This window comes from Castor canadensis, chromosome 12 (assembly GCF_047511655.1).
Source record: "Castor canadensis chromosome 12, mCasCan1.hap1v2, whole genome shotgun sequence".
NCBI classification, from domain to species: domain Eukaryota; kingdom Metazoa; phylum Chordata; class Mammalia; order Rodentia; family Castoridae; genus Castor; species Castor canadensis.
In genome coordinates, this window is record NC_133397.1 from 108175515 (window position 1) to 108187578 (window position 12064).

At 49.0% G+C, this 12064-nt stretch overlaps 1 protein-coding gene across 1 annotated transcript; it reads left to right on the forward strand.

Annotated features, from left to right (window-relative positions):
• Positions 1-806: 806 nt before the first annotated feature.
• On the forward strand, positions 807-7778 carry Ngf (nerve growth factor). The gene is made up of 2 exons (XM_020153159.2): positions 807-915; positions 6922-7778. The coding sequence occupies exon 2, from the start codon at positions 6940-6942 to the stop codon at positions 7663-7665; it is 726 nt and encodes a 241-aa protein (XP_020008748.2). The 5' UTR covers positions 807-915; positions 6922-6939; the 3' UTR covers positions 7666-7778.
• The last annotated feature ends 4286 nt before the right edge of the window (positions 7779-12064 follow it).

The window sequence follows — 12064 nt, forward strand, 5'->3', positions numbered from 1 at the left end:
TATTTATTTACATAAGATCATAAGCTCCACCAGAGTAGAGACGTTGTCTGTCTTATTCACTGTTGTGTCGCCAGCACCAAGAATAGTGACTGGCACACAATAGGTGCTCAGGAAATATTGTTGAATGGATGAATGACATGCCTACATACATCAGGCTTATAAAAGTGAGGGAAGGGAAGCTTCTAGAAACTATGAGCTAAAATTGAATGGACTTTTTCCTCCTCGTGTCATCTCCATAGCTTCTAGTTCCTGAAGTTCGTGCTCTGAGATGTGTGCCCTGGTTCTGCAAGAGTTCCGGGTTGGGTACCAAGTGTTCAGCCACTTCATCTGCCTCTACTGCTCACCTGTGTTTTTACCACAGGACTTGACTTGTCAGGACTTTTTCTTCTATAGTGTATCTTCTATAATGGTTCCGAGTTAAGTCTACTACACAGATGCATGTGGAATGGACAGGACAATTTGCATTTTGGTGCTAGATCAGGCATCTGCTGGAACAGGTCTCTGGCGTGCCCTAGAAGCACCTACACTAGATGTAGATCAACCATGGACTGTGTGTGTGAGGAAGCCAGGAACTTTGGCAGAGGGAGAGGTCACCAAGAGCTGCCCCTGGCAAGGTGGTAGGTGGACTTCAGCTCTTTTCGGAGCACTGATGCTGATAAAATGGAACTTGGGGAGGTAGAAATTGTCCCATGGGTACATACCTCCCCCTGTGTAGGGCACAGATGTCCGTCCACCTGCTGAGGACTGTGATGAGGGGCCCACCATCTAACGCCAGCTCTCCTTCTTCACAGAGTTCTGGCCTGTGGTCGGGCAGTCCAAGGGGCTGGATGGCATGCTGTTCCCAAGTTTGGCTCAGCGTCTGGGCCCAATAACAGCGTTGCCAAGGGAGCAGCTTTCTGTCCTGGCCACTCTGAGGTAAGTGCCTGCCTTGCCAAGGTTTCTAGCTGTGGAACTGCTGGGGTGGAAGGAGTAGAGGCCCCAAGTGACAGAACAGCTGGACGTGAGCCACACACATGCTGAGGGAGGGATGTTAGACCTCGTGGATGGGCAGGGGCCTGGTGTGGCTCTTAGTGATGCTGCAACTATGGCTCTTCTAGCTATCCAGAAAGGACATCCCATGTGCCCTCAGGCTAGCCCCATGGTTTCCAGAGAGACATCGAGGGTCACAGAACACAAAGCCCCAAATAGACAGTGTCAGTCAAACCCTGCACACAATGCCTTGGGCTGTGCGAGCAGGAGAACTCGTGGACAGAAGGTTTGTGGTCCCCTCCATGCCCTTGGCCAGTGGAATGGAAGTGGCTTAGTGTTCCAGATCTGAACACTGGCAGGCCTGGATTTGAGTTCCACCTTTACCAGGTGTGGCCCAGAACCAAGTTGCTTAAGCTTACTGTGTCTTTACTTCTTCATCTGTAAAATGGGAATACTACGGCCTATCTCCCAGGTTTCTTGTCATGGTTAATTAGACAATCATGCCCAAAAAATGATAAGTATTAATTACTATTCACCCTATTCATTTAAGATGTGTCTCTAAGACCTTAGATGGGTCAAATCTGTCCTGCAGGACACCCATGGGTACCCGGACCTGCTGGCACTCTCTGGCTGCATATTTGTATCGTGGGCATTATATGTGCTTTTTGATCAAGTCTATAAGATGCTTAGAATGCTGAGATGCCAGATATAAAAACAATTAACTAACTTAATTTCCTTTGTGTCTGGATTTTTGGTACCAAGAAGGCAAAAGCCACAATCTGAGCAGAGGTTTCATTTTGACGTTGAAGGCTGAGTCAGCACCCCAGGACCTGTGGATGACAGAGTGCATACAGTATCGGGCCCCTCTGCTCTAACAAGTGTAGAGGCCAAGCAGCAGAGGAGGCACCACAGCGCAACCCCCCACTACAGCACAGCTGCAGTCTCATGACCCCAAGTCACTCTGCCTCTCCAAGGCTGGCCTTTGAAAAGTACAGATTGGTTCAGTGGCTCTAGTCCCCAGACCAGCAGCATCAGTGTCACCTGAGAACTTATTAAAAATAGAAGTTCTCCTGCCACCCCAAAACTTCCAGTCAAAAATTTGGTTCGAAGCCAGCCTGGGCAAATAGTTTGTGGACCCTAACTAAAAAAAAAAAAATCCATCACAAAAAAGGGCTGGTGGAGTAGCTCAAGGTGTAGGTTCTGAGTTCAAGTCCCACTACCTCAAAAAAAAAGACTGTGTTAAAAATAAATCAATAAATAGGTGACATGTGGTGACTCATGCCTGTAATCCCGGCTACTGAGGACATGGAGATCAGCAGGATTGCAGTCCCAGATTAGCCCTGGCAAAAATTTAGTGAGACCCCCATCTGGCCAGTGGTGCAGCGTGTTCTCCCATCTACTTGAGAGGCATAAATAAGAGGATCACTATCCAGGCTGGCCCAGGCAAAAATGCAAGGCCTACTCAAAAAATAACTAATGCAAAGAGGGCTGGTGGAATGGCTTAAGTGGTAGAGCACCTGCCTAGCACGCGCAAAGCCCTGAGTTCAAACCCCAAAACACCTTTTACTAAAAAGCCCAAGAGATCTGTTGGAGATATTTTCAAACCTTAATGAAACAATATGTGCACAATCAAGACTCCATCGCCCTTAAAGGACATCAGGTGCCAGGTGGTACCTTGACAGTGAATTTGGAAGTAACGTAAGACATTAAGAGCTTCGTAAAGTCAGTTAAGTAGAATAAGCAGATGCTAGGCGAAGTGGAAAACTTTATAATTCCTTAAAAAAAAAAATTGTCAGAGTTGAAAGGTACTTTCAACGTCATCACTCAGATGGAGAAATTAAGGAACTGGGAAGAAACAGACACTTGGTTCTCAGAGGTGGAGCTACCTGGGAGTGTCAGGTCATACACAGGTAGCAAAAACAAACGGGACACTTTCTAGTCTCGGGAACGCCCCCTCTAGAAGAGAGGAGAAGGATGGAGAGGGAAAGAGTTGGTTTCTCTGGTATTAGAAAAGTTCCCCAGGGGAGGTAGCTTTGAAGTTGGCTATTGAAAGACAATAGGCAGGATTCCAGCTGGAGAGGTGGAGAGCAGAAAAGGGTCAGGGAGGGCCAGGGGGAGCGTGCCTAGAGGCAGAGCATGAAGCAAGGGCAAAGGTGGGAAAGCCCAGGTCAGGAACTGTGCCAGGCACTCCTGTGCCAGGAATGCAAGCTATGAGAGGGGAGGGAAGGAGGCAGGGCCAGATGCCAGCCTGGACAGTTCCTTGAGCTCCCTAGTCAAGGGCCCACCACTGGCTCCTTTGAGAAGGGTGAGGTGAGCTGAGCTACGCTTGAGAAGCTGCGTGGGGAAGTCAGCTATGAGGAGGTATTGAAAGAAGAGAAGCAAAGGTTTAGGACATCAGGTGGTGCACAGGCCATGGTCAGACCAAGGGGCACATAGGTGAGGCTACAGAAGGAAGTGACTCTTTCAACTAGTGACGCTAGTTAGAGGTCAGGGAGGAAAGGGCAACACTCAGGGATGGGCTGAATTTGGAGCTGGTAGATGAAGGTATAATGTTCCAGGTATAGGAAAAGGAAAATCAGGAGGATGGGGAAAAATGATCAGAAGAAACAGTAGCTATGGAAATGCTTTGTAAATTATGAAGTGGTCCAAAATGGGTCTGCTGCTAACCTGGTGGAGTAGCTCAAGTGGTAGAGTGCTTGCCTAGCAAGCCTGAGGCCCTGAGTTCAAATCCCAGTTCAAAAAAATAAAACCCACCAAAATGGATCTGCTGCTGTTGAATACAGAGGAAGGAAGAAGCAGGGGGCAGTGATAGGAGGATTTTTGGGTATGACGATTTTGTTTTGGGTAGCTTGCATTTAAAATGCCAATAGCCATCATGAATTGCCCTCAGGAAGCAAGAGGCCCCAAACTGGCTTCAAAGGAGCCATGGGCTAGAGGGCCCGGTACAGGTTTCAGCTGCACAGAAAGTTCAGGAGACTCCTCAGAAGAGGATGAGCTGGGCAGAATGAGGCTGTGGGGAGCAAAGAGTAGGATGTGCCTCACTTTCATCGAAACCCTACACTCAAGTCAAATTTTCTTCATTTCTCCATCCAAAGTCTAACAGGTGTTACTAATTTGGATATAAGAGGATGGATTTCAGTTTTGTTTCTTCTCTCTTTATTCACCTGATGAAAGATATCGTGTACTAAGAAGAAAGAAATGAAACAAGAAAGAAGCAAAAGTAGCTTGAATCATCTGCCAACTGAATAATCAATTCTGTAAGAGTTGGCTGAACATTTATCAGCAAGACCCTCAGCCAACAGATCTGGGGATGGTCAAAAGCCCAGATATGCCACCTCCTCCTTGCACGGCAAACAACCAGAGCAAACTGGAGCAAACAAAAACATTCTTCAAAGCAACAAAGAGAAAAGAATGTAGTGGTTTCCTTCTTGGTAGCTCCCCAAAGAGCTGTCTATTTTTGACTGAATAAAGGCACAGTATTGAGTAGAATTTGCTGGATTAAAGCTGACCAGGAAAGTAGTCCTGGACACAGTCAAAAAGAAACCATAGCCAGGTGCTGGTGGCTCACACCTGTAATCCTAGCTTCAAGGGAGGTGGAGATTGGGAGGATCCCTGTTTAATGGCAGTCTGGGCAAAAAGTTAGCAAGACCCCATCTCAACCAATAGTTGAACACGGTGGTACACATCTGTCATTCCAGCTACGCAGGAGCCTGAAAGCAGGAAGCTTGCAGTTCCAGATCAGCTAGGGCAGTGAAGTTCACAAGACCCCCATCTCAGCAGAAAAAGGCTGGGCATAGTAATGCATGTCTGTCATGCCAGCTGTGGTTGGAAGTATAAAATAGAAGAATTGTACTCCAGGCTGGCTTGGGCAAAAAGTGAGACCCTATCCAGACCCAAAATAACCAGAGCAAAAAGGATTGGAGGCACGACTCAAAGAGTAGAGTGCCTGCCTAGCAAGTGAGAAGCCCTTAGTTCAAACTCCAGTACTGCCAAAGAAAGAAAAAAGAAACCATAACTACTGTGGAGGAAACAGAGGGTGAGCTTCTCTGGCCACCCCCAGTCACCGTCCTTAACTCTCCTTATATTTCTCGAAGACTACTACATGTCAGGCACTGGCCATGGAAGGATTAAAATGCAAATCACATAGCTCCCCATGCTCTCTCAGGAGACATTCTGACTTGTGAACGGAGAAGGTTATGGATAGGTTGCCGGGAAGACAAGGAGGTACACTAAGGGATGGAGTAACCAACCCAGGTGGATTTGACAGGGCTCTTCTCTCCAGGACCTCACACCCACAGCCAGCAAGGAGTCCGGCCCAGATACTTGCTTTGAGAGAAGTCAGAGAGGGGTAGCAAAGAGCTATGCGGAACTGTAGATGATGGGTACTCAGAGAGTAAATTGCTAGGTAGCAAAAGAAATGAAGAAGAGTCATTGGCCACAGGGAGAGTGAAGTGACTCAGAATGAACCCAGTTTTGGTAAGCATACACTTAATCCTAACAACCACCCTGGGAAAATAATATTTATGCCTTCCCCTTATCAGTGAGGAAGCCACAGCTCAGTGGGATTAAGCGGCTTTCTCCTGTTAACAAGAATTTGAGCAGAATATCCTGACAAAGTTTTCTAACCCCAGATCCAATGCAGAGCTCTTTTCGCTAGAATGATTTAGTAGTTAAGAAAACACAGGCACTGATAGGCTGTTTTCTAGAATTCAGGATGAAAAAAGATCACTTTTGATTGGTGTGACTGGGGAAGACTTCAAGAAGTAGGTGGTATTTGTACCAGGCTGGAAAAAGTGGGTAGGGGGCAAAGCACCTGCAAGAACAGGAGGGAGAGGTGGGAGAAAGCAGAATTGGAAGTTTGGAGAACACTGTATAGGGATGCTCTAACAGAGGAGGTGCCATTTGCATTTGCAGGTATGACTTGGAGCCCAGGAGGAGCAGGTGAAAGTCCCTAGAGCAGGATTTCACGATTACTTGACCAAGGGGATCGGGAGTGTCCACTGGTGACCAATAGCTGTGTAGCATAGGGCCTTCTTAGGGATAGCTAGATCGATGCCATTTGGTCTATACTCACATAAGAACCAATAGTAAAAAGAAAAGGAATGCTTAAGAAGAAAGAAAAAGGGAGGGAAGATGGGTGAAAGGGCAGACTGGCTTAGTAAGGAGTCAATTTTGGATTCTATCTCTGGCCTAGTTGTTGGTGTGACATTAAGCCTTTTAGCTGATTGTCTGTGAATCGGTTTCCTTATATGTGAGTTCTAACCGGATTTCATGAACTGCAAGCTGGGAATGAACACATGAAAAATGTGAAAACCTCACCTGCTTAAGAGAAGTGTTTACAGAAGCATATTTGTACTTGTGGGGTGGTGGCTGAAGAGGTGTGCTGTGGTGGCAAGTCTTTTGCCAAACATGAAGCTTGGTGGGCTCACGAGACTGAGCTGATCCAGTGCTGCCATCTGAAGGCATGTATTCATGGCCTGGGCTTCAGAATGTGACCTCAGCAGCCTTCCCAGGAAAGCCACATCCAAGACACCAGGAGCCATGTCAGACTCATCCCCTTGCCTCCCTGGCACACGTGGGCACCCATACTGCCCACGCTTGCTGCTTCAAGATGGCTGTCAAAGAGATCAAAGGATTCTGAGAGTGATGCCCCATGATCACACCAAGCTACTGGGCAGGATTTCATGAGCTCTGTCCCTTCCAAAGATTGGGTAGCCACACATCCAGCTTTGTCTGTGTCAGTCTGGTTACGCCCGCCATTGATGTTAATTCTGGCCAGCATCTCTTTCCACTCCCAAAAGTGCCCTGTTTGAAGGATAAATTTAGGGTCTTCTTGTCCACAGACCCCTGGCATCCTCTCAGGAACTCACCTCCAAGGTCCCTCAGCATGTGCCTTTTAGCAGCTCCCAGCTGTCTCTCCAGGGGATAAACCTGGTGTCTTTTCCATTCCAGGTGCAGAGCGTAAGATCCATGTTGCCCTACACTCTGATCACAGTGTTTTTGATCGGCATCCAAGCAGAACCATACCCAGCAAGCAATGTCCCAGCAGGAGACGCCGTCCCCCAAGCCCACTGGACTAAACTTCAGCACTCACTCGACACAGCCCTCCGCAGATCCCGCAGCGCCCCTGCAGCGCCGATAGCCGCCCGGGTGGCAGGGCAGACCCGCAACATCACTGTGGACCCCAGACTGTTTAAGAAGCGACGACTGCGGTCACCCCGCGTTCTGTTTAGCACCCAGCCCCCACCCATCTCCACGGACACTCAGGACCTGGACGTGGACTTCCAGGTCGATGGCGCTGCCTCCCTCAACAGGACTCACAGGAGCAAGCGGTCATCCACCCACCCTGTCTTCCACATGGGGGAGTTCTCTGTGTGTGACAGTGTCAGCGTGTGGGTTGGGGACAAGACCACCGCCACGGACATCAAGGGCAAGGAGGTGACGGTGCTGGGAGAGGTGAACATTAACAACAGTGTATTCAAACAGTACTTTTTTGAGACCAAGTGCAGGGACCCCAACCCTGTGGAGAGTGGGTGCCGGGGCATTGACTCCAAGCACTGGAACTCATATTGCACCACGACCCACACCTTTGTCAAGGCGCTGACCACCGATGACAAACAGGCTGCCTGGCGGTTCATCCGGATTGACACAGCCTGCGTGTGTGTGCTCAGCAGAAAGACCGCCAGGCGAGGCTGACCTGCCAAAGCCCCCCTCCCACCTGCCCCTCCACACTCTCCTGGGCCCCTCCCTACCTCAGCCTGTAAATTATTTTAAATTATAAGGACTGCATGGTAATTTATAGTTTATACAGTTTTAAAAATCATTATTTATTAAATTTTTGAAGCATCCCTATGTGTTGACACTTCAGTCCTTTTTCTCTGTAAGATGGCCTGCAGGTCTTCAGAGGCTGCACAGTGAATCGTCCCCAGCAACCCTGGGCTCCCTGGAGCACCCACCTAATAACACACCACCACCACCACCAAGCCCCAAAGCCAGCACTGCAGCTGTAGGGTAAGCTAGCTGGTTACCCTACACCAGGCGTCATGGGAAGAGACGCCTATTCTACCTAATCCTTGGATTACTTGCCCCATGCCCTGGATCTTTGAGCTTTGTTTGCTCCGCTTGGGGAAGGAAAGCAGTGGCGGATTGTCAGATCAGAAGGCAGGTCACCAGTTGGTGCCCCCAACTTCAGAGAAGTCCAGGCAGGTCCTGGGAGACTCACGGTAGAGAAAGGAAGCTTGCACCAAAGACCTTCCTTTTAAGGAGAGATCTGCCATCTGGAAGAGAAGTAACAAAATAATCTCCTGGGACCTGTCACGGTAGATCTGATTTCATGTTAAGATTGCCTTAGCACTGGTGGCCTCATCTCCACTTACCCCTCATGGCTTCCTGCAGAAAGACTTCATTACCCCAAGAAAACGTCAGGGCCTCCAACACTCTTGCCACCCACAGAGCCCATCAGCAACTTCCAGAGGCCCCAGCTCCCAACCAGGGATGCCAGAGACCTGTCAGGAAAGAACTTTTGAAAACATTTATATGGATATATAAATAAATACATATTTTTATATATAATATATATTTTGCAGTACTGGAGTTTGAACTTAAGGCCTAGAACTCCACCAACTTGGCCCCAGCCCCAACCCCAGTCCTTTGCTTTTAATTTCGTTTTTCAGGTAAGGTCACAAGCATTTGCCTGGGCTGGTCTCTGCCCAGGAGACCTGCAATCCTCCTACTTCCACTTCCCAAGTATCTGGGATTACAGGCGTATACCTCCATGCTGGGTCTTGAAAACTTTTTTTATTCTTAAGTGAATGATTTCCATAACTAGCCAAAGGTGTCTAGGGGCCATGAGACCTGTAAACAAAAGGCTGGAGAGGAGAGAAAAAAAAAAAAAACCAAAGCCAGATGGAGTGAGAACCAACACAAATAAACCCTAGAAGATTTGGGGGAGAGGGGAACCAAGACAGGAGAGGATAATGACTTCTGCTCCTCCCAACAGCAGAAGGAAACAGATGCAAAGAGGTGTGAGGGCAAGGCAGGAAGAGGAAGGTGTCCACTCACCTTTACCGGACCTTCTGCCTCCAAGACAGCCTGCATCCGTGGGTAGTGTTTTTTTTGGGGGGGAGTGTTTTTGGGGTTTCTTAACATGCTCATGAGCACTGTCTCCAGAGCAGCTTAGAGAGATAAAGGTGACAGAGAGACAGCAGGATCCACCCTTGAGCAGGGATCGACCCAGCTTCAAGCTGCCACTATCCCCTGCCAAGTTCTTTTTGTATTTTCCCTCAAGCCACAATTTCTCCCCGAGATGGAACACTTACATTACATGGAAATTTTATTCTGCAGTGCATCCCCTCTCCCCACCCTCTCCAAGGATGAGATGCCTTCTTTGGTTTTAAGAAACCAGGCCCAAATTGACCATCCTCTAAAAAAGCAAATGGCCGTATTCATTTCTTCTGCAACTCTTACCGTCCTGTCCCACCCCCACCCCTGTCCAAATGGGCAAATTAGAAACACAGGGAGCTTTGCCATGAAGACCGTTTGATTAGGGTAAAAGCATGATTCAATGTGCTCTATTTTTTTCTATCAAAGCTACTGCAATAGGAATAAAGATTTATGTTCAAGAAACACCAACCAGAACATTCTGTGCTGAGATACTTGGTCTGATAATGGCCTGGAGAAGGGAGCCCTACTACTGACTTGGGTCTGTAGGTTTTGCCGGGCTCCAATGCCAAGGCTTCAGCATCCCAGGCCTTGCCCATGAGCAATCCTGGAGCCCTTTCTCTCAGGACCGGGCAGCCCTGTTGGGTCCTGGACTGGGGACAACAATGGTGAGGAAGGTGCTCCAGAAGTTCTCAGGAAGGACAGTTCTGCTCCTGAGCGGTCACCCCAGCAAAGCCAGACCTGAAGCAGACTGCAAAACTCTTGGGGCATTTGCAAAATGCCTGAGGCTTCCCTGGCCTGCTGAGAGGGAAAGCTTGCAACTCCATCTGTGGGGAATGGAGGCTGAGGGGCCTCTTTTCCCTGTGCACTGCTCTCTTGCCCCAGGCTGCTAAAAGGAATCCCTTCCAGTACCTCAGTTCCTTCCCCCGAAGGCAACCCCCGCTCCAGGCCCATGCGGGAGCCCAGCGTGGGAGCCAGGGTTTGCACACAGCATGAAGGGTACCAGTCTGGCTGACCCAAGTGGGAGCCATCCAAAAACAACCCATGCTTGGTGGTTCCTGCAGCTTGAACTGTGCCCCCCACATGGAGTGGGGGTGGGAGGGACTGGGGCTGCAGACCCACCCCTGGCCAGCCAGGTCACCAAGGCCCAGCCACTTGAGATCCTGAACAAGCCAGCTCCAAACCTCCCATGACACTCTTCTGAGTTGCAGCTGCTGCTCACCCAGTCTTTCCCTCCACATGCCTCCCTCGGACTGTCCTGCCTGGGATCCCCCAAAAGCCCAGAAGGTGAGAATGAGGCCTCTCCTCTCTGACAGAAACTTCCTCCACCAGAAGGTGTCCTTCCAGCATGCCAAAAAACACTGCTACACACCCTGCTGGTCCTCAAACCCAGCTTCCTAGTCAGGCTCTTGCAGCCTCCCTGGGACAAAGCTCCTAGTTCCTGGATCCCACAGAAAGGTGAGACTGACTCCAGGTCACAGTCTGTCCCCTTACTTCCCGTCCCCCAGCCAGAGGAGCACCTCCTTATAGCTACTTTCTTCCCTCACAGGGAGCCTGTGGGGTACGGATTTTCATCAACACCAACCAAATGGTTAATTCTGTTCCTGTGCACACAGGAATGTCTTCCTTTAAGTCCTGTACATGTGGTGGGTGGTTTCTCCTAGGCCTGAGTAGGAGGCAGAGGCAGGGTCTGTCCCCACCTGGGTTACATGTTCTTTGCTGCTGGAAGAAAAGATACAGTAGACAAGGAAGCAGAAGCAAGTGCACCCGCAGGCTCGCAGGAGCACAGACTTAACTGCCTTCCTTCTACAGGCTGGAATGGAACAGTGGGAGGCATGGGCCACTCAGAGTCAAAGTCCACACCGACTTTGGTGGTAAGGGAACAGCCAGTGTGATGGTGTCAGCAGAGCTGAGTCCCAGGCCCAGCCCCTCACCCTCACCCATTTCTATCTGTGAAGCTGGCAAGCCAAAGCTCTCTGAGCCCAGCTGTGCAGCTGAGAAATGAAAATAATCATGCCTGTCACCCAGGGTTGTGTGCACGAACCCAAACCATGTATTTGAAAACAGTTAAGTCCTATGCAAGGGTCAGGCAAAGTAATATATTCCGAACTTAACAATGCCGTGGTTGATTTAGGAGAGTTTTGTGGGTGCTCACTAACTATTTAGTTGTTGGCATCAGAAGTGTGGAGTAGCCAAGTGCACAGTGGGGGGAATGGTGAAGGGTCATAGCAAGAACAGCAGCTCTTTAGTTCCAGATCCCATCCCAGAAGTTTCTACTGTAGCAATTAAGAGAGCATGGGCTTTGGAGTCACCCAAGCAAGATGTTTCTCCTTAGGCTGTGCCTCTTTAGTCAAGTTGCTTAACTTCTCTGAGTTTCAATTTCTGCCTCTGTGAAGTAAGGACAATTGCAATGCTTTGCTTCAAGGGCCCAGAGATGGTTAAATGAGATAATATACCTAAGTATATATAAGTGCCTAGCACTTAAGAAACATATAATAAATTTTAGTTTTGAAAAGTAGAGTTGGCTGAGAACCCTAAAAGGATATTAGAATGGGTGGATCTGTTCTCCACAGGCAAGGAGGTTCATGAACTGGCAGTTTTATAACATGAGCATAGTTTCATTCCGTAACAAGCACTAGTGACCACTGTGTTTACTGAGTGCTTACTGGGTGCCAAGAGCAAGCCTCGGGGCTCCGAAACTAACATCCACCTTAGGCAAGCCATCCAGCTGTGCTTTCTGCTCACGTACAGCCCTGCCAGGGAACTTCTTCTGGGCTCTCTGGGATGTTTACTCCCCAGCTCTTGGCACGTTTATAAACCATTGGCTCTGACTTTCCACGTGTCAAGCACGTGGGATGTATTTTGCTGCAGTTCCCTCGGGTCTGCAACCGAATAGCTCTGCCCTGCCCACTGTTGGCCTGGGCTGGTGGAGATG

Excerpts from the sequence above, each read along its gene's own strand:
- Ngf (XM_020153159.2), top strand. The coding sequence starts at position 6,940 with ATGTTGCCCTACACTCTGATCACAGTGTTTTTGATCGGCATCCAAGCA.